The 20,555-nt window shown below is 40.7% G+C and overlaps 1 protein-coding gene across 1 annotated transcript; it reads left to right on the top strand.

Moving 5' to 3' along the window:
* Positions 1–587: 587 nt before the first annotated feature.
* Positions 588–17,689, top strand: LOC134790223 (probable peroxisomal acyl-coenzyme A oxidase 1). Its single transcript, XM_063761057.1, has 13 exons — positions 588–989; positions 3,677–3,836; positions 7,212–7,380; positions 8,402–8,525; positions 9,008–9,252; positions 9,715–9,875; positions 12,668–12,830; positions 13,023–13,213; positions 13,867–14,019; positions 14,100–14,205; positions 14,988–15,140; positions 15,727–15,843; positions 17,332–17,689. Exons 1-13 carry the CDS (start codon positions 863–865, stop codon positions 17,473–17,475), a joined length of 2,013 nt encoding a protein of 670 aa, XP_063617127.1. The 5' UTR covers positions 588–862; the 3' UTR covers positions 17,476–17,689.
* The last annotated feature ends 2,866 nt before the right edge of the window (positions 17,690–20,555 follow it).

Genomic DNA, 20,555 nt, shown 5'->3' on the forward strand with positions numbered 1-20,555 from the left:
CCATGCGGTAGAATGAGATAGCAATATCACTTGCTCCCTCTAACGCATAAATGCGTCCCTTGGAGTGGTAGGCGATGGCCCATTGTGTACTGGGGCCTTAATATAAAAACGAAGATGATGCAGCTTTCCAACACGGTACCAGTGGCCTATTTTATAAAGCTACAAGTTACAATTTACAAGCGGAAGTCTCGTTCTAACACATAGGGTTAGAAAGAGACTTCCGCTTGTAAATTGTAACTTGTAGCTTTATAAAATAGGCCACAGATGAAAAAACCGATTATGGATACATCATTCATTCTGTTCGAAATCAAACCGGAAATCGAATTGTAAAATATACTCCTACATCCCTTTACGGTTGCATATGGCAACATTAACAAAAATTGTCAAATAGCTGTCATATCCTGACGTCACGTTACGTCACTTCTTGCTTGGAATGATGAGTGAATGTAAAAAAGAGAAGTTGAGACTTTGTTTATTTATATTTTTTAAATGTTAAAAATCCAGTTTCAATATTAATGCGGATCATAATCAAGACAAAAAAACAATTGTTTAGTGGACAATGTTATAAAGTTCATGTACTATGTACTTAATTGTATAGTGATAAATAGCAGCGTCCGATTACCCATCAAGTCGAATAAGTTATTTTAAGTTCCTATTGTTATCGAACAAATCTCAGATAATTCAGTGTAGCGTAGTTTATCAGGACGATAATTTTAAATCCTGTTCACGTTCTGTACAAACCACAAACTTGTTTTCGATCGTCTGGGCAAAAGTTGTGAATTTCGTCACTTGAGTTGATTGGGCAGTTTCCGTGGGACCTCTCCCAGCGACAGACGTGCCGTCGGTCACAGTTTCAGTAATAATGACGGAAGCAACGAAAGTGAATCCAGATCTCCAAAGAGAAAGGGATAACTGCACATTTAATGTAGCAGAATTGACAAACTTGATTGATGGCGGTGCACAGAAAACTGAGGAGAGGAGGAATAGAGGTAATTGCTGTTGTATCTCTGGAGATAGTCATTAAGTTAAACAAGTTTGTTATTATTGCTGCATGATGCTTAGACTCATAATTATATTGTATAACTTAAGTTACTTACAGGGTTACAATGTGTTTATATTATAGCTGGATTTATTACAATGTAAACATGTTTTACATCCATTCTTATATTGTCTACTATATACACAGTTAGACAAACATAAGTATTGACAATTATTTATAAGCACAGAGCTTAATGACTGTTTATTTAAAAAAATGTGGGTGTAACATTTTTCAGTAATTATAAAATACACAAAGTTTTACATTAACAGCTGTCTTTTTTTTATTCAATAAAAGCACAATAGTTATTTACGATACAAGTGCGGAAAAGAGGAAATTCGAAATGAGTGGCAATAAATTAAAACACAACCGAAGGGAGTGTTGTAAATTGACACAAGTTGAATTACCTATTTGCATGTGTATCATACAATGTTTTACAGTAGGTACATATGGCCCTTTAAACTTTTGACATACGCACAGAAAGTGCTCTTTCCCACACTAGTGGGAAAGTAGGACCATATGTACCTACTGTAAATTATACATTTAGCATAATGGACATGTTATGTTAACTATTAATTTAGAATACTTATAGTTCGTTTTTTTTAGCATTAGAAAGAACTTGAAAGAAGGTAAGCGATTTTGACATGTCTTTTGATTGAAAAACGCTTTTTAAAAATCAAAAACTATTACTTATGAAAGCAGAAGAATATAAATGATTGTATTAGATTCATAATTGTTACATATTTGCCGTAACTTATTTTTAAAATGTGTTTTTAGTGATGTACCGACTATTGATTTGGCCGACTAGCCGACTAAGCGGCGCTCGAATGACTGCTTAGTCGGCCAACTAGTCGGCTAGTCGCCCAGATCATTAGTTTCGTATAAGTTTAGGTGAAAAACAACAGTTGCTCCTTTGGCTGCGCTATTCATCATAATTTAATTTAGCTTAGCTAACAGGTGTTCTCTAAAGGTTGAAAGACCTATCACAAAAATCCTCGTTCAATTTCTGTTCTTAGTTCTTTTATTTTGCAATCCTGTGCAGACCGTCAGTACAGCTTGTAGGAGGTATTTCCAAGGCTCTATTTCCCGTACGTAGTCGCCAGTTAAGAACCTATCCCCTGTGGTCAGCGTCTTTACGAGCAACGTGCCCTGACTAAAGTCTCTAAATTTTGCAATATATAACATTAATAGTTCCTCATTTCATGGCTCCACCATTAAAAAAACAAAAACTGAATAATAAAAAAAAATTACTATCGAACTTGCACATGAAATTACACGAGAATCAGTTGAGATCTACCTGTAGAGGAAAACAGCAGCCCACCAACATACGATAACGATCAAACGGTCAATTATATGAATGAACAAAAGTTTTCGTATGCACCCTGAATAGGTATTTTAGTAAAATAAACATGAAACATATGGTAAATATTTGTGATTGTTGATTTCTTTTTTTTTCTGTTTTTCTGTCACTAATAAAGTGCCGACTAATCGGCCATTTTTGCCGACTAGTCGCCGACTAATCGCCGACTACAAATGTGGCCGGATAGTCGGCTTTCCCGACTAGTCGGCGACTAGTCGGTACATCCCTAGTGTTTTTCAATTAAAAGACACATCAAGATTGTTTACCTTATTTCTAATGCTAAAAAAAACGAACTATAGTAACAGCCATTAACAAATTTCTTTTTATAATTAAAACACATTCTGCATAATTATGTTTATTTGTAGTTCAACAGTTATTTTTTAAATGATACCTATTCTCTTAACCAATTTATTCTATAAGTGTCATTGCAAAGGTATAGTTAAAATTTTTAAGGAGTCCCCTGATAGTTCCCAACTTACTTAATAACATTTGAGCATTAAAATTCTAACTATACATAATACATACAGTTGTATTGAAGATGAACTGTCAAAAGCCTCCTCTTTAAAAAAATCTGTTGAAATCCTTGACCTAAAGGTACAAAGTTTGCATGTCATTGTTATCTCTGCACAGAATCACTCATTACTTATGTATGACACTAATTACATAGGTAATACTTATAGCGGAACAGGAAAATGGACCCTATGATTAGAGTAGTAAGGCTTGGTATTAAAAGATTGTTTAAACATAATGTGCAATGAATCATGATAACATCAATATGATGACAGTGTGATTTTATTTCCGTCATTAAAATTCAAATAAATTTAATCAATACATTAGACATGCATGTTACATTTGGTTTAGGTCAACACTACCCAATCTACACTGCTACACAATCAATTTGCCAGTCATAAATGACTTTAAATTTACATTACAGTGGCACCCACGCCGACTTTAAAAATGTATGATGTACGGCATCCATAGTGCTGCTCATGGCGTAGCATTTAACAAGTAAAATCGTACCTGACTTCGCACTCTTCGTAAACACTTTATAATGTTGAATTCTGTATAATTCTAGCTTTAATGAAAAAACCTTAACCAACAATGTTGTGGCTTGCTTTGAACATTGGAGTGTGTTCGGATGGGACATTAGTACATTAAAGTACCTCGCAAATCATGCACAGAGTGTACCATCGCCCACACTGTTAATTAGGAGGAATTACAGTTAGGAGGGCTGCTGTTTGTACAAGCCTATTTAAATTGACTTAAGTACGTTGTTACAGAGGAGATGGTGCTCAAGGAAGGTATTCACATAGACGACGTTCCGTCCGAGTACCTGAGCCACAAGGAGAAGTATGAGCTGGCAGTCAAGAAAGCGTGCTACCTGTTCAAGATGATCCGTCGGCTGCAGGAGGAGGAGAACACTGGCATGGAGAACTACCAGTAAGTTACATTTTTTTTATATAGCTAAAACAATTTACAAATGAAAACTGATGTATAGAGTTAGCACTCTTTCTTTACTTAATATTACTCTATGCTACAGACTAGGCTAATTTACATTGATGAGAGCTGATTAGTTGATGCCCAATGGGGCATCGGGCCCCGGGCAAACTGAAGTCTAAACATAGGCTAGCTGCCAGGCGGAAAGCACCTAGTGCTGTCCAGGAAAGTACAAACAATCGATTAAATATTAATTCATAGCATACCTAATTGCATGCGTCACTCTATAACAAACTAAATAGTCATGCGGCAAGTGTTTCAACAACACAAACATTGAGGTTTGTGTGTTACAAACTTATATGTAAATGACGAAATCTTAGGGGTCGTCCTAACACAACCCGACTATGCGATTAACCATCACGAGGTCGATTTGTATTAGGACGACCCCTTAAAGTTCTCGCTGATTTTCTTTGTCTCATATAAAATTTACGAACAGTCCAGCAAGATATCGTGTTGACGAACCGTATTGATAACAAATCACAGAATGGTAATAATTAACGGTCTTTATCTAATAAGACCTCGATTTATGTTGTTGTTAATGAAATATATAATATATATATTTGTATGTATATTACTACATATATACAGTTTAACGACTTCTACGCGGGTGGAAGCTATTCCTGCCAATGTTATAAATAACAAAAAATATTTGTATAGGTATTTAAACGTTTGTTTATTCCTCCTTCAGACAAAAACGGTGTACTTAACGGTATTTAATGTTTGGCACAGGTAGTGTAACGACGTCTACACGGAACAGGTCGCGGGCTTAGGCTAGCATACTTAAGTACCTATATTAAGTTATTAGATTCAGTAGGCAGTTAGAGCATGTTTGATGTCTGACCCACGACAATAGGTCGGTGACAGACAAAAGTAGCGCTGCCGAGTACCGATACGACAGTCAAAATAAATTTGCTGTCGGTGTCGACCCGCGGGTTCAACATATGTTATACAGAATGTTTTTTTAATTACCGACAATACTTTGTGAGATGAATATATATAAGTCATATAAGAAGCAAGTTCTGCTATGGTACAATCCAGAAATCACGACAAAAAAAGGCTGGTCAGATGTTGATGTTTTCTATGGGTGAACCATTTTTTAGGGTTCCGTACCCAAAGGGTAAAACGGGACCCTATTACTAAGACTTCGCTGTCCGTCCGTCCGTCCGTCCGTCCGTCTGTCACCAGGCTGTATCTCACGAACCGTGATAGCTAGACAGTTGAAATTTTCACAGATGATGTATTTCTGTTGCCGCTATAACAACAAATACTAAAAACAGAATAAAATAAAGATTTAAATGGGGCTCCCATACAACAAACGTGATTTTTGACCAAAGTTGAGCAACGTCGGGAGTGGTCAGTATTTGGATGGGTGACCGTTTTTTTTTTTTGCTTTTTTTTTGTTTTTTTTTTTGCATTATGGTACGGAACCCTTCGTGCGCGAGTCCGACTCGCACTTGCCCGGTTTTTATTTTTTGCGATTTCGGTGTTAGTCTCATATTAAAAGTTGCTCAGTATAACTATATTCACATCGAAAAATATTGCCGATATTTAAAAAACACCCTGTAGAGACAGATAGGTATGTCCTGCACCGCGAGGTAATAGCTATTCCTAAAACAAACGTCACATGTTTTTACCGATGTTAGTTGCAAACGTCGGTTTTTTTTAAGCCGTCATAATAGTTCGTTTGTTGAAATCCGATTAGTTAGGGGCTGTCCATAAATTACGTCATCGATTTTTGACGATTTTTGACCCCCCCCCCCCTATAATCATCCAAAAATCATGCTTCAAATGACCCCTTTTCCTCCTACTTCATGCTACCGTCATCCGATGTCCAGACCCCCCCCCCCCTAATTTGAAATGACGTAATTTATGAATAGCCCCTTATACGGGACGGCGAACGTAAATGAATCCTTCAAATGTCGATGTAAGACTTGGTGAAACGATGCTACTTAATAGTAAATTAGTGTTACCTAAATGTTAATATATCTTGTGAACTGAATCTGATATACTTATCAACTTTTCGTCACCTCAATATCTTTAGTTTAGCGTTAGCAACACTCCTATCTCCGACTCCTACATAACCATTCCACCACAATTTTTTGACAGTATGGGAATGCAGTCACGCATCGTCCCCCGGGCAGTACCCGCGTCTTTACCATAAGGGCACACGGGGCCCGTGCCCAGGGCCCCCATCGTCAGGGGGCCCCGAAGGACAGACAGTGACTGTATATTTGATTAGGTACCCATAATAAATAGAAGATCATAGTAGAAAAATGTTAGTTTAATTCGCTTTCTTTACATTTTAAAAGGGCCCCAAATTCTTATGTGCCTAAGGGCCCCACCATAGTTTAAGGCGGCCCTTCCCCCGGGCGTGAGGTGGGCCCATTTTTGGGGGTAGGTATGTGGGACTCTCACATTCCGGCTCGATCTACTCAGAAATAGGAAGTTCGAAGCCTAATACCCACTAAACCAACACCGGTGTTTCCCACAATGTGTCGTTTGGGATCGCGCGCATTCTACCACGAAACCATCCACTATAGTTCGACCAAGCTAAGTTATCAGCGATTTTGTTAACACAGACTGTGCAGTCTTATTTAAACGTCATAATTTCATAGAAGTTTGACACTCTAGTTGCTGTGCGGACTTCGTAGACTCGTGTCACGTTGCCTTGTCCAGGGTGTTTCTGTAAAACTCTACCTAATTAGTAGCAATTTACTAGGAGGTAATCTGTGATCCTTAATTCGTACTAGGTCTCCGACGTTAAACTCTTGTTTTCTGATTTTATGTATTAGAGATCCCTCTTAGGGATAAGTTTGCCTTTGTACTACACACTTATGTTTTATCTGATCTAATAACCAATATTCCTTTCTTTTCGTACAATACAGTGTTTACTTATTACTTACTTAAAATCGCTGCCAACTGAACTTGGTCATAGAGAAATATAGTAAGAATAGAGTGCTCACTCCGTACATCAGTTTTGGTACCAAAACGACTATTATTTTCGCAGTCGACATCTAGCATCGAGTAGCGGAATTATCAGTACCGCTACTTGATACTAGAATTCTCTAGTGTCGCGACTCACGAAAATTGTATTGAACTGTTCACAACCAATAATAAAAGCATTATAATATTAGATGAAAATTGTTGACCATTAGACTTTTCGGTCGGTGGAACATCTATTGTCAAGTAGCAGTACTGATAATTCCGCTACTCGACGCTAGATGTCGACTACGAAAATACTAGTCTTTTGGTACTAAAACTGACTATGTATTTTTTTCTCTATGGCTTAGTCTAACTCTGTGTATCTTTTGCCATCAGAGAAGTGCTCGGCGGTTCGCTAGGCTCCGCCATTCTCCGCGACGGCTCCCCCCTCACCCTACACTACGTGATGTTCATCCCAACCATCATGGGGCAGGCCACCGTGGAGCAACAAGTGCTGTGGATCGGCAGGGCCTTCAACTGCGATATCATCGGCACTTATGCTCAGGTAACATATATCTGTAGGCTATAGAGGTACCATAGTATAGAGAGGAAATGGTAGAGCCGGGAGATGACCGAACGAGATGCTCTTATGGTACTTTCAGTAGGAGTAGCAGAGAAAGCGTTACTATTGACTGTCCTTGTTACACAGTCTCACATTTTTAGGGTTCTTTACCCAAAGGGTAAAAACTGGACCCTATTACCAAGACTCCGCTGTCCGTCTGTATGTCACCAGACTGTAACTCATGAACCGTGATAGCTAGACAGTTGAAATTTTCACAGATGATGTATTTCTGTTGCCGCAATAACAACAAATACTAAAAATAAAATAAAATAAGTATTAATTTAAGTGGGAGTGGGGCTCCCATACATCAAAGGTTTTTAAGGCCGGTATTTTTGAGCTGTAGACCTCACGAGCCCCCATTTTGAAAAATTGTAAAATAAAATCGAATGAATAATTTGTACCTAAATGCCCGCGCCGCGACTTCATGCGCGTTTGTTAATAGCACTCCCATACTCCCATATAAGCCTCCGGGGATGGGGGAGGTCAATTTAACCTCTCAGGGGATGACTTTCAGGATAAAAAGTATCCTTTTCAACCAGTTCATAAATCATAAACTTAAATGACTCGAGTGAACGGATGTGAATGGCTTCATAATTTGCCGACAAACGGACAAAAATTCACTATGTAAAAATTATTTAGCAAGTGGAGTTAATTTTCTGAATTTATGGAGTAGCACGCGCGTGTTGACGATGGGGCGTGATCGCGTGTCATGGTGCGAGCCGCCTCTTGTCTTTATGTCATTTTCCTTTCACGGCTAAAATTTAATTTTCTCAAGAGAACAATAATCTACTTAGAGCTTACAAGACATGCAATGGCACTTAACTTTTTCTATTTATTTGATAAAAGACGAGTACTTACAATTTTTGCAGATCTATTTTATTGCGCCATGTTTATCATATTATATATCCTGACAATGAACAATTGAACACAGTTATTAATATAGATAAACATTCATTTGATACAGACGGAGCTTGGCCACGGAACTTTCATCCGTGGGCTAGAAACGACAGCCACCTACGACCCCGACACCAAGGAGTTTGTGCTGCACAGCCCCACTCTTACTTCGTACAAATGGTGGCCTGGTGGACGTGAGTTACCCACACAGAATAATTATTATTGCACTAAAGATAAACATAATTTATTTAAAAACACGTATTGCATGGTTACATTCATATAAAACCAACACTTAAAAATAACTAAGAGTATTCCGCATTTTTTTCTCCTCCAAACTCTATTGACCTTAACTATGCCTTTACCACGTCAAGATCCGAACAACTACATCAAAGTTGTGGTACAAACGTCCAAAAATAGAAAAAATACCAATGCCCTAAGTTACGACCTTCGTTTCGCTTGGTCGACAAAATACGGAGTAGTATAGTCTAAATGTGGCAATGAAATCTCATAAGAAACGCAGAATTGCTATTTTAGTGATCACTGATCACATGACACTAACTGATTTACTACATTTTTGTAACGACGTAGTACCTAAATAGTAGTAGTACACACGTTGACTACATACCCACAGTATAAATATGATATATTATAATTTGTTTTTAACATTTGTTTACAGTGGCCCACACAGCAAACTACTGCATAGTAGTAGCTCAACTCTACACGAAAGGGCAATGCCACGGCATCCACCCCTTCATAGTCCAGCTACGCGACGAAGAAACCCATATGCCCCTCCCTGGTATCAAGATTGGCGAGATCGGGGCTAAGCTTGGCATGAATGGAACCAATAATGGGTTCCTTGGGTTTGATAAAGTGAGGATTCCTAGGGAGCATATGCTGATGAAGAATGCTAAGGTTTTGGAGGTGAGTAATTTAAATAAAAAAGGCATGTAAAGTTTTATGAAGGAGTTAAGAAGTATTCATATTATCGGCTTTTTATAGGTATACTATCACAAACATTATTTGGCTTACTGTGGAACGACGGCGATTTGTATAAGACTGTCCCTTGAGTAGGTAATAATATTTATTATAAAAATTGGAGCTAACTATGGCACGAATTTTATTTCTTCATCTTATCTTATCAAAATATATCAATTTAATAGTAATTTTACGCCTAGTGTGGTAGTTAGAGTTAGCAACTATCTTTAGCATATCTATATCTGTTATTAGCATTCAGATTTTTTTGATATGCTCGATCAATCAATGATAATTTTATTATAATATATTGTATAATTTTGTAATGAGAAAATTCGGCCAAGAGCAATTATTTTATTAGGTATTCGACATCATTATTCTTTGCATTCAAATTTAAACCGTTTCTTCCAGGATGGCACCTACGTACGGGCGCCAAGCTCCAAACTAACGTACGGTACCATGATGTTCGTGCGAGTAGTGCTCGTCAACGATGTATGCAGTTACGTGGCGAAGGCCGTCACTATCGCCACCCGATACAGTGCGGTGCGCCACCAGTCACAACCCAAACCTGAGTGAGTCATCTTTAACATTACACTTATAGAGGAACAAGCTCCGAGCTAACCTACGGTACCATGATGTTCATGCGAATAGTGCTCGTCAACGATGTATGCAGTTACGTGGCGAAGGCCGTCACTATCGCCACCCGATACAGTGCGGTGCGCCACCAGTCACAACCCAAACCTGAGTGAGTCATCTTTAACATTACACTTATAGAGGAACAAGCTCCGAGCTAACCTACGGTACCATGATGTTCGTGCGAGTAGTGCTCGTCAACGATGTATGCAGTTACGTGGCGAAGGCCGTCACTATCGCCACCCGATACAGTGCGGTGCGCCACCAGTCACAACCCAAACCTGAGTGAGTCATCTTTAACATTACACTTATAGAGGAACAAGCTCCGAGCTAACCTACGGTACCATGATGTTCGTGCGAGTAGTGCTCGTCAACGATGTATGCAGTTACGTGGCGAAGGCCGTCACTATCGCCACCCGATACAGTGCGGTGCGCCACCAGTCACAACCCAAACCTGAGTGAGTCATCTTTAACATTACACTTATAGAGGAACAAGCTCCGAGCTAACCTACGGGACCATGATGTTCGTGCGAGTAGTGCTCGTCAACGATGTATGCAGTTACGTGGCGAAGGCCGTCACTATCGCCACCCGATACAGTGCGGTGCGCCACCAGTCACAACCCAAACCTGAGTGAGTCATCTTTAACATTACACTTATAGAGGAACAAGCTCCGAGCTAACCTACGGGACCATGATGTTCGTGCGAGTAGTGCTCGTCAACGATGTATGCAGTTACGTGGCGAAGGCCGTCACTATCGCCACCCGATACAGTGCGGTGCGCCACCAGTCACAACCCAAACCTGAGTGTGTCATCTTTAATATTACACTTATAGAGGAACAAGCTCCGAGCTAACCTACGGTACCATGATGTTCGTGCGAGTAGTGCTCGTCAACGATGTATGCAGTTACGTGGCGAAGGCCGTCACTATCGCCACCCGATACAGTGCGGTGCGCCACCAGTCACAACCCAAACCTGAGTGAGTCATCTTTAACATTACACTTATAGAGGAACAAGCTCCGAGCTAACCTACGGTACCATGATGTTCGTGCGAGTAGTGCTCGTCAACGATGTATGCAGTTACGTGGCGAAGGCCGTCACTATCGCCACCCGATACAGTGCGGTGCGCCACCAGTCACAACCCAAACCTGAGTGTGTCATCTTTAACATTACACTTATAGAGGAACAAGCTCCGAGCTAACCTACGGTACCATGATGTTCGTGCGAGTAGTGCTCGTCAACGATGTATGCAGTTACGTGGCGAAGGCCGTCACTATCGCCACCCGATACAGTGCGGTGCGCCACCAGTCACAACCCAAACCTGAGTGTGTCATCTTTAACATTACACTTATAGAGGAACAAGCTCCGAGCTAACCTACGGTACCATGATGTTCGTGCGAGTAGTGCTCGTCAACGATGTATGCAGTTACGTGGCGAAGGCCGTCACTATCGCCACCCGATACAGTGCGGTGCGCCACCAGTCACAACCCAAACCTGAGTGAGTCATCTTTAACATTACACTTATAGAGGAACAAGCTCCGAGCTAACCTACGGGACCATGATGTTCGTGCGAGTAGTGCTCGTCAACGATGTATACAGTTACGTGGCGAAGGCCGTCACTATCGCCACCCGATACAGTGCGGTGCGCCACCAGTCACAACCCAAACCTGAGTGAGTCATCTTTAATATTACACTTATAGTGGAACAAGCTCCAAACTAACCTACGGTACCATGATGTGCGAGTAGTGCTCGTCAACGATGTATGCAGTTACGTGGCGAAGGCCGTCACTATCGCGACTCGATACAGTGCGGTGCGCCACCAGTCGCAACCCAAACCTGAGTGAGTCATCTTTAATATTACACTTATAGTGGAGTGGCACCTACGTCCGGGCGTCAAGCTCCAAACTAGCTCCCAATCCTTTGTGCATTCCGACAAGGTTCACGGTCAGTGGGGAGACACTCCTGACTTCGGGCAAACTCGGCTCCGTTCGGCTCAGCATTGCTCCGAGCAATTTTTTGGTTTGACACAATTTGACGTCCCTTTGCGTGCACAACCACAGATAATATAATTACTTGAATTTTGACAACCCTGAATAGTCGAAAGGAATAGTGCCATAAGTTAGAAAGGGATATCATGATTCGACCAAGAATCGCTGTGAAACTTCGGTTTTGTAGGAAGTGTCCTTTCTGTACGGTAGTACTATTACTTATTCTGTGTCACGGTGACGCGCCGCACACGATAGGCGTGGCGTTCAAAGGTTAAACTCTGGTTAAACTAACTGAACATTCCTACGTGCATAGCCAAATCTTTAATAGAAATGTAGACGACATTGCTATTGAAAATGTGAATCTGAATCGTCTGAGTTAAATATAACACCTCAAACTCAACAATCAGTAACAGTATGGAGTCAGACAATGGATAGAGCAACTTTTTGGTGGCTATTAGTAGACCGAGGGCTATAGCCCGAGAGGGGTGGATTTACTAGAGTAAATCGTGCTCATATTATTCGTTTTTTTTATAGTTCTATTCTTTGGGGCAATAAAATGAAAATATTTATTTCCAGGCAACTATTGGCCCATAGATAAATACCTTAAAACTAGCAGACATATTATACAATAAGTACATATATCCATAATAATATGTATGTTAATAGTACAAATGTGAGTTTATTATGCAATAAGTACAGTTGCTAGTAAACTTCTATTACAAACTTATTTACTATTCCCTTTCAGCGAACCGGAACCCCAGATCCTGGATTACGTGACCCAGCAACACAAATTGGCTATCGGCATAGCTACAGTCCACGCGCTCCGTCTCAGCGCGTCTTGGATATGGAACATGTACAACAACGTCACAGCCGAGTTGGATGCCGGAGATTTAGAGAGGCTGCCTGAGGTAAATAGCTCTTATTCAAGCACATTAAGGTCGATTTTCAAATGGGAAGTTTACAGCGAACCAGAAAAGATCCTGGATTACGTGACAACACAAATTGACTATTGGCATCGCCATCACCAGTGAGACCACTGGTCTTTAAGTTTGCGTATCATTACTATAGCATCATAAGTTCATAACTATTTTTCTTTCCAGTTACACGCTCTCTCTTGCTGCCTGAAAGCAATAAGCACCTCCGACGCCGCCGAAACCGTAGAGCGCTGCCGTTTGGCCTGCGGTGGACACGGATACATGCTGGCTTCGTCCTTCCCTCTCATGTACGGCATGGTCACCGCCGCCTGCACTTATGAGGGGGAGAATACCGTCATGCTGCTACAGACTGCCAGGTGAGACTCTTATACAGAGCGATGCCGTCTGGCCTGCGGTGGACATGGATACATGCTGGCTTCGTCCTTTCCTCTCATGTACGGCATGGTCACCGCCGCCTGCACTTACGAGGGGGAGAACACCGTCATGCTGCTACAGACTGCCAGGTGAGACTCTTATACAGAGCGCTGCCGTCTGGCCTGCGGTGGACATGGATACATGCTGGCTTCGTCCTTTCCTCTCATGTACGGCATGGTCACCGCCGCCTGCACTTATGAGGGGGAGAACACCGTCATGCTGCTACAGACTGCCAGGTGAGACTCTTATACAGAGCGCTGCCGTCTGGCCTGCGGTGGACACGGATACATGTTGGCTTCGTCCTTCCCTCTCATGTACGGCATGGTCACCGCCGCCTGCACTTATGAGGGGGAGAACACCGTCATGCTGCTACAGACAGCCAGGTGAGACTCTTATACAGAGCGCTGCCGTCTGGCCTGCGGTGGACACGGATACATGCTGGTTTCGTCTTTCCCTCTCATGTACGGCATGGTCACCGCCGCCTGCACTTATGAGGGGGAGTATACCGTCATATAGTTGCAGACTGACACCGTGACATGTCGCATTAACTCTATAACACTTAACACATAATTTGACATTTATTTTCTGTTCCCAGATACCTGGTAAAGGCCTGGCAACAAGCCAAAGGTGGTAACCCTCTGACGCCCACAGTAGCCTATATAGCGTCAGTAAGCGCAGGACGCCGTTCGCCGCCCTGGGACAACACCGTCGAAGGCATCATCCATGGCTTCCAGCAGGTCGCTGCCGGGTACGTTATGACTCCAAATATGACTGTAAAATAACCCTGACTTAAGACATCAGTTTCAAGCAACCCTCTTTGCTTTTCAGTAAAATAGGAGCGTGCGTGTTTAACATCGAGAAGAGACAACGAACCGGCATGTCCTATGAGGACGCTTGGAACATGACGTCAGTTCAGCTCGCCAATGCCTCAGAGGTACCTATTTGCCAAATTGATTTGTGAATTCGAATAACGTGGGCGAGAAACGTCGAACTCCCAAACTAATTTTGCTTATCGCGCTTTTATATACCGAAGAGAGTAGAGTGTATAGAGGCGGATTGTCAAAGTAAATTATGTAACCACTGTAAATTTACTGCCATCTTTCGACAGAAGATTAAAATTGTTAGAACGCCATTTGACTTTGATTCTTATTCTTTCACTGATGTGTTAACTTGTTAAATATTAATATTAACGCCATCTACTGTAGGCCAAAGGTATGGTGCAATGTTTTCGAGCGATGGCGCCATAACATTCAGCCTACTCTCGAAGGTATCAATCCTCAATGAGAAAGTCCCACAGACAAGTTGTCAAACTTGTCTGTGGGACTTTCTCATGCCGTAACGTAACACGCTCCGATTAGCGTTTGCGGTCACGTGATACTGGGCATTAATTTAAAAAAAATTAATTAATTTATTAAGCATATTTACACTTACAAAATATGATTATCAGCATTCTAATATTCCCTGCTATGGTAAAAACCTAACATGTAATATATTCGCAATTCATGTCAACATCCCTATTCGCTCCTCTGGTGGTATTCCACTTGTCCAATTTCTTTGTCCAACGTGCATTGCGTCTCACTCTCTTTAGCAAAATGTGAGACACAAATCACATTGGACTAAAATATTGGACAGATGGAATACCAACCTAAAGCGCTTTCCACACTGACCGATCTTCTGTCATTTACGATTAAATTAAATTGAACGTTAAATTTCCAGGCCCACTGCCGCGCGTTCATCCTGACCACGTACTTCAACGAGACGGAGAACCAGATCAAGACGGTGTCTCCGGCTCTCAGGACCGTTCTACTGCAGCTGGTGGACCTGTACGTCGTGTACTGGGCTTTACAGCGCGTCGGAGACCTGCTTAGAGTAATACCATTATAACATATGTCCATTAACGCAATACACTCATTCATCCCTAATAAGGCCGCGAGTGAATATTACAAGCGAAGTTTTGACTTCAGAAAACGGTCAACATGACTGACACTTATCTCTGATCTGACATGCACTGACAGTTATCCCTTCTGCAGCTTTGAATATTACCTAATACACAATTTCCCCGTATTTAAAAAAAGTTTTGATTGGCTAAAATAAAATTCTATATGTGGGTGCGCAGTACAGTTAAGTCGCTCCCGGCACAATATACGTGGGGTCATTAGGGGTCTCCAAACCCCGGCCCGCGACGCGTTCCAATCCGGCCCGCGGGGTACAGCATTCATTGAGAGTGGAACTATTCCTAACAGCACCAACCAGACACCCTCCCCCGGCGCAAAAACCGACGGTGACCCGCGCGAAAGTTTCTGGGGCGCAATATGGCCCTCAGGTAAAAAAGTTTGGAGACCCCTACTCAAACTAGTCAGACTTCTATAGTTAGGTATTCTATGCAGTATGGTATCGAGAGTCGACCTCGCATGATCTTAAAAAATATGTACGAACTCTATATGTTTGTCAACAGTTCACGTCGATCTCTGAGCGCGACATCGAACAACTGCAGAGTTGGTACGAAGAGTTGCTCATCAAGGTACGAGTCAACGCCGTTGGACTGGTCGACGCCTTCGACATTAGAGACGAGGTGAGGAAAATATTCAATCAAACTTAGTGTTGGATAGGACTCGAGGCCTTTGAGTCTTCTGCTTCTAGACTCGACTCAGTTTTTAGACTCTTATAATTAAGTCTAGTCTAAAGTCGAGCTCTTTTCAACTTGATAGAGACCCGAGTCTCTTGTAAAGACTTGAGTCCTTTTCAGAGAACACTCGTTTTTTTAGAAACAATTTCGAAATGCATTGTCTTTATGTATAATTTGTAGATTAAGTACATAAATCATACAATAACGCCTAATTTCTTTATTGTTATTTAGGAAAAACCTATAAATTTGTTCACAGAGTCTTTATTCGGAGGCTCGAGTCCTTTTGAGTTGCTCTTACAAAGACTCAACAAAGGACTCGACTCGGGACTTAAAAGACTCTGAAGTTTCTTAAGCGCAGAGTCTCGTAATAATGAGCTCAGTTTTTTTTAAATTCAGACTCAAAGGACTCGAGTTCCTACCAACACTAATCAGACTTCTCAATAAAACTATAGCTCTGTTAGATACTAAATTGTAGTTTGATTGGTCAATTTACTGTCCAACCATCTTGCTTTTGTACTAATTTTGTACTAAAATGACAGATCGGGTGCAATAATTGGGACAATCGTACTGCCATAGCGGTCGGCAACCTTTTAGCAGCCAAGGGCCACAGAGTTAAGGAAGTTGACGCGGGCCGCACTTTTTAATAAAATGTGTGACTTTATCAGACATTGTTATTTGACAATATTACATACAAAATAGCCAGGAGGGCTCGCGGGCCGCATGCGGCCCGCGGGCCGCTTTTTGCCGACCGCTGACCTACAGTATTTAGGATATAAAACAAGGCTTAGTTTCCCCTTTGAGTTGGAGATCAAAACCATCTCACCCAATTCTTAGGGCCACTTGCACCATCCCACTAACCTGAGGTTAACCAGTTAAACCGTTAACTCAGTATCAAATTGAACTGGTAACCATGGTAACTCAAGGATTAACGGGTTAACCCCGGGTTGAATGGTACAAGTGGCGCTTAGGCCCACTTGCACCATCTCAATAACCCGGGGTTAAGCAATTAAACCGTTAACTCAGTGTCAATTGTACTGGTAACCATGGTAACTCCATGATTAACCAGTTAACCCCGGCTTAGTTGAATAGCGCTTAGTGTTAAAAGTAAAACTCGGATTCCTTTAGGAAGGAATTGGGTCAACACATATTTAAGGCGAATAGCAATGCAACGGTTTGTTTACGAAATAAAACTTTTCTTGCGGACGATGTCTATGTCTTAAACCTTATTTTTTACCCAGATACTAATATATGTATATAATTATTATAATAATATATAATTGTCCGATTATCCCAAAGTATCCAATGTCATTTTAGCATGTTATAGATGGTTGGATAGTAAATTGACCATTCAAACTGTCCTCTTAAGATCTAGAATATAAAAATTCGAAATTACAAGCAAATTTTGTGATAATTTTAACTGGGTGACTCTTCCAGATCCTGCACTCGGCGCTGGGCGCGTACGACGGGCGCGTGTACGAGCGCCTCATGGAGGAGGCCCTCAAGAGCCCGCTCAACGCCGAACCGGTCAATGAGAGCTTCCACAAATACCTGAAGCCCTTCATGCAGGGGAAACTGTGATTTCAACCTTATCTTTATAGTGTTAGAGTCGAAAATAGCTTTCACTTCAAACCAACAAAAATTTTTGGTACTCCCTTCCAGGCATAGTACGATTTATCGACCACATACCCGCCAATAGAATTGCAACTTTAGCATTCCGGTTTAAGGTTCAAATTAGATTGCAATTTTGGGATATGTAACTTGATTTTGGAAATGAAACATTTTTTTGGGAAAACCTTATAAAATTAGTGCGGTCTGGAAAAGGGTTAAAATAATGGCGAAGCGTGACATGTCCTAAAAGAAAGAAATAGGTATTATTTTTAATTGATTCTCTTGTAATGGGATAAGGGTAGCAATATCATACTTTTATACGAAAGTTGAACTGAATCGCTGTAAAAATATATTTTATAAGTATACTAGGTGGTGGATGTTAAACATTCCATAAGCGACTGTTAAGCTGTCCATATATACCCACTAGTGTATGCATGAGCAGTTTTACCTGCACAGGTAAAGCTAGTTAGAAAACTGCGAAGTTGAATGCCACATACGCTACGTTTTACCTGTGCAGTTGGCAAAACTTCGCAGGCATACCCTAATGTGTATGGCCAGCTTTAGGAATTTGTTTCAATAAGTAGAGTTTGTGCGGAAAGAGAAGAGTCGTGGAATGAATTGGGCCCCGTACATTCCACGACTCTTCTCTTTCCGCACAGACTCCATTTAACACATTCAGTGCCAGCCCGTGCTACGCGCTACGAGCGTAGCCGATAACACGGGAAAAACCGTATGTAGCGAAAAGCGCCTACGAACAGTGAACTCCCCTAGGGAGTCGCTGACAGTTAAAGTGTTAAGCAGTTGCTAAGTGATTAAGAGATTTAATCATGAGATTCAATGTTACCTATTTAAATGAAATAAATTTTATATTACTTTATACAGAGTTGTCTTATTTTAACGGATGTACAATGTACAGTCAGCAGCAAAGATAGCTAAGCGGGAGAGATGTTCAAAATGTTATAAATTCTCTTAACAATAAAGTGGGTAGTTTCGGTCAATTTTGTACACCTCACTAGACGTGCGCGCCGCCGCGGCGCGCCGCCGCCATAAGGAGTCAGCGCGCCGCCGCCGCCGCCGGTATTTTAAAATTCGCGCCGAATATTTTTTTATAAGACAGTATTATGCAGCGTTAAAATATGTAATAGGTTATAGTCCGATAAAAAATAGTTGAAAATTATTGCGAGCGCCACTTCCTACGTAACTCACACATTTTTGACGTAAAATACTTACTTACTTAAACATGGCAATAATTTAGTACGGAAATTTTTTGGTTATATAATTTAATTTCTACTACTATTTTATGTCGCACCAACACCATACTAACTATTTCTTATGTGGCAGTAGTTTATGTAAATCATACATAAAAATGTGTTGTATGTATGGGTAAAACACATTTACAAAGTATAATGTCCAGTGTTTTGACCGTTGTCAATTACACGGCACTTTTGCTAAGTCCAGTATGTTGGACATTGCCAAGTATGCGAAGAGTAAAATTATCAAATATTCTAGTAATTTTTATGGTAAATAAATTAAACAGATGGATGTTAGGTGTTACAAAACGTTTTAAAAAGTCATTACTTGTCGTATTACAACGTAATGAACCAAATAGATAAAAATATTTTTACGGATTTTTTTTCCTGTGTGTTCATCAAGACATCAAGAGACAGACCCGATTTAATTTGACAATTTTCTTACGAAAATATTTATATAATTGCATGCATTATTGTAAAAACCATTGCTCAGATGTTGCTGCAACCTACGATACCCCGCTAAGTTTAATAAATGACGTCAATGACTGGTAAAATTTTACCACCTACGAGCTATATAGTTTTTGGAAAAAAAATGAGTTTTACTTAAATTCATATTAACATAAGTTGACTTGACATTATCAGTAAGTGTATTTGTAATTAAAAAATGCATTTATTCTATATTTATTTAAAAAAACATGAATTTGACAAAAAAAAAACCTTATACACATAAAGTACCTATGGTATGTATACTCGGCAACGTCCAAAATACTGGACGTCTTACATTATGCGGCGTATCTTTTTATTTACACTGAACCTGGCAACATCCAACATATTTGACATAGGTACCTATGTTTTTTCGAAACTATTATAAATAGATGATTTTTATGATTTTTCTACAATAAACAACCACATAATAAGATTTTATTATTATTTAAGCTTCGTTTGTTCTACAGTCAGGTTGTTATTTTATTTTTTTATTTTTCTTTAACTGTTTTGGGGCTGACTGCAGATCCCATCTGCTGGGTGAAAGCACATAATAAGATAATAACACTAAAAAATGATACTAACACAGTTTTTTGAGATTTTTTTCCCTTGTCGATTTAAGGGTTAAGCGTGGCTTTCATTATATACGTTTTAATATTGAAAAGTTGAAAAATCCCACGCCGCCGGCGCTACGCCGCCGCCGTGGATTTTTTCGTGGCGCGCCGCCGCCCGATTTTTTTCGACCGGCGCGCACTTCTACACCTCACCCGTGTTCTGCTGATACTGTTTTATCCCTAAGGCCCACTTGCACCATCCCACTAACCCAGGGTTAAGCGGTTAAACCGTTAACCCAGTGTCAAATATATTGTACTGGTAACTCCAGGTTTAACCGGTTTACCCCAGATAAGTAAATGGTGCAAGTGGCCCTAACTTTAATTGGGTACATCAACCTTGTTAATTGAAAATGAACCTCAATGCGTTACGATAAAGTAAACAATTGCATGTTTATTTTAATGTGTGAGTTGATTATGAGTTTATGATCATAAGGATGTAAAAGTGCCTGTGCTTGAGCGGACTTCCTTCCAATAAAAAAAAATTAACTATAGACGACCTACAACGTTGTCAGGCGTGGCTTACTCCGCGATTTTGTCGCTTTGCTACAGGTAGCTAAAAGTACATCCGTTCCACACCAATTTTGGTGGCTAGCCATAAGCTGCGCGTGGCGCTGTCGCCACCTAGCGGCCATATCGGTCCTGATCGTAACAGACGCGTTTTGTTAGAGAGTGAGTCTTCTGTACCTAGTACTATTATCGAACG

The sequence above is a fragment of the Cydia splendana genome, chromosome 4 (assembly GCF_910591565.1).
Source record: "Cydia splendana chromosome 4, ilCydSple1.2, whole genome shotgun sequence".
Lineage (NCBI taxonomy): Eukaryota > Metazoa > Arthropoda > Insecta > Lepidoptera > Tortricidae > Cydia > Cydia splendana.

Bases quoted from the DNA above. Each gene is read 5' to 3' on its own strand.
- LOC134790223 (XM_063761057.1), top strand. From the start codon at position 863: ATGACGGAAGCAACGAAAGTGAATCCAGATCTCCAAAGAGAAAGGGAT. The intron at 990-3,676 runs GTAATTGCTGTT...ACGTTGTTACAG, and splicing joins TGAGGAGAGGAGGAATAGAG to AGGAGATGGTGCTCAAGGAA. The intron at 15,844-17,331 runs GTGAGGAAAATA...TGACTCTTCCAG, and splicing joins CCTTCGACATTAGAGACGAG to ATCCTGCACTCGGCGCTGGG.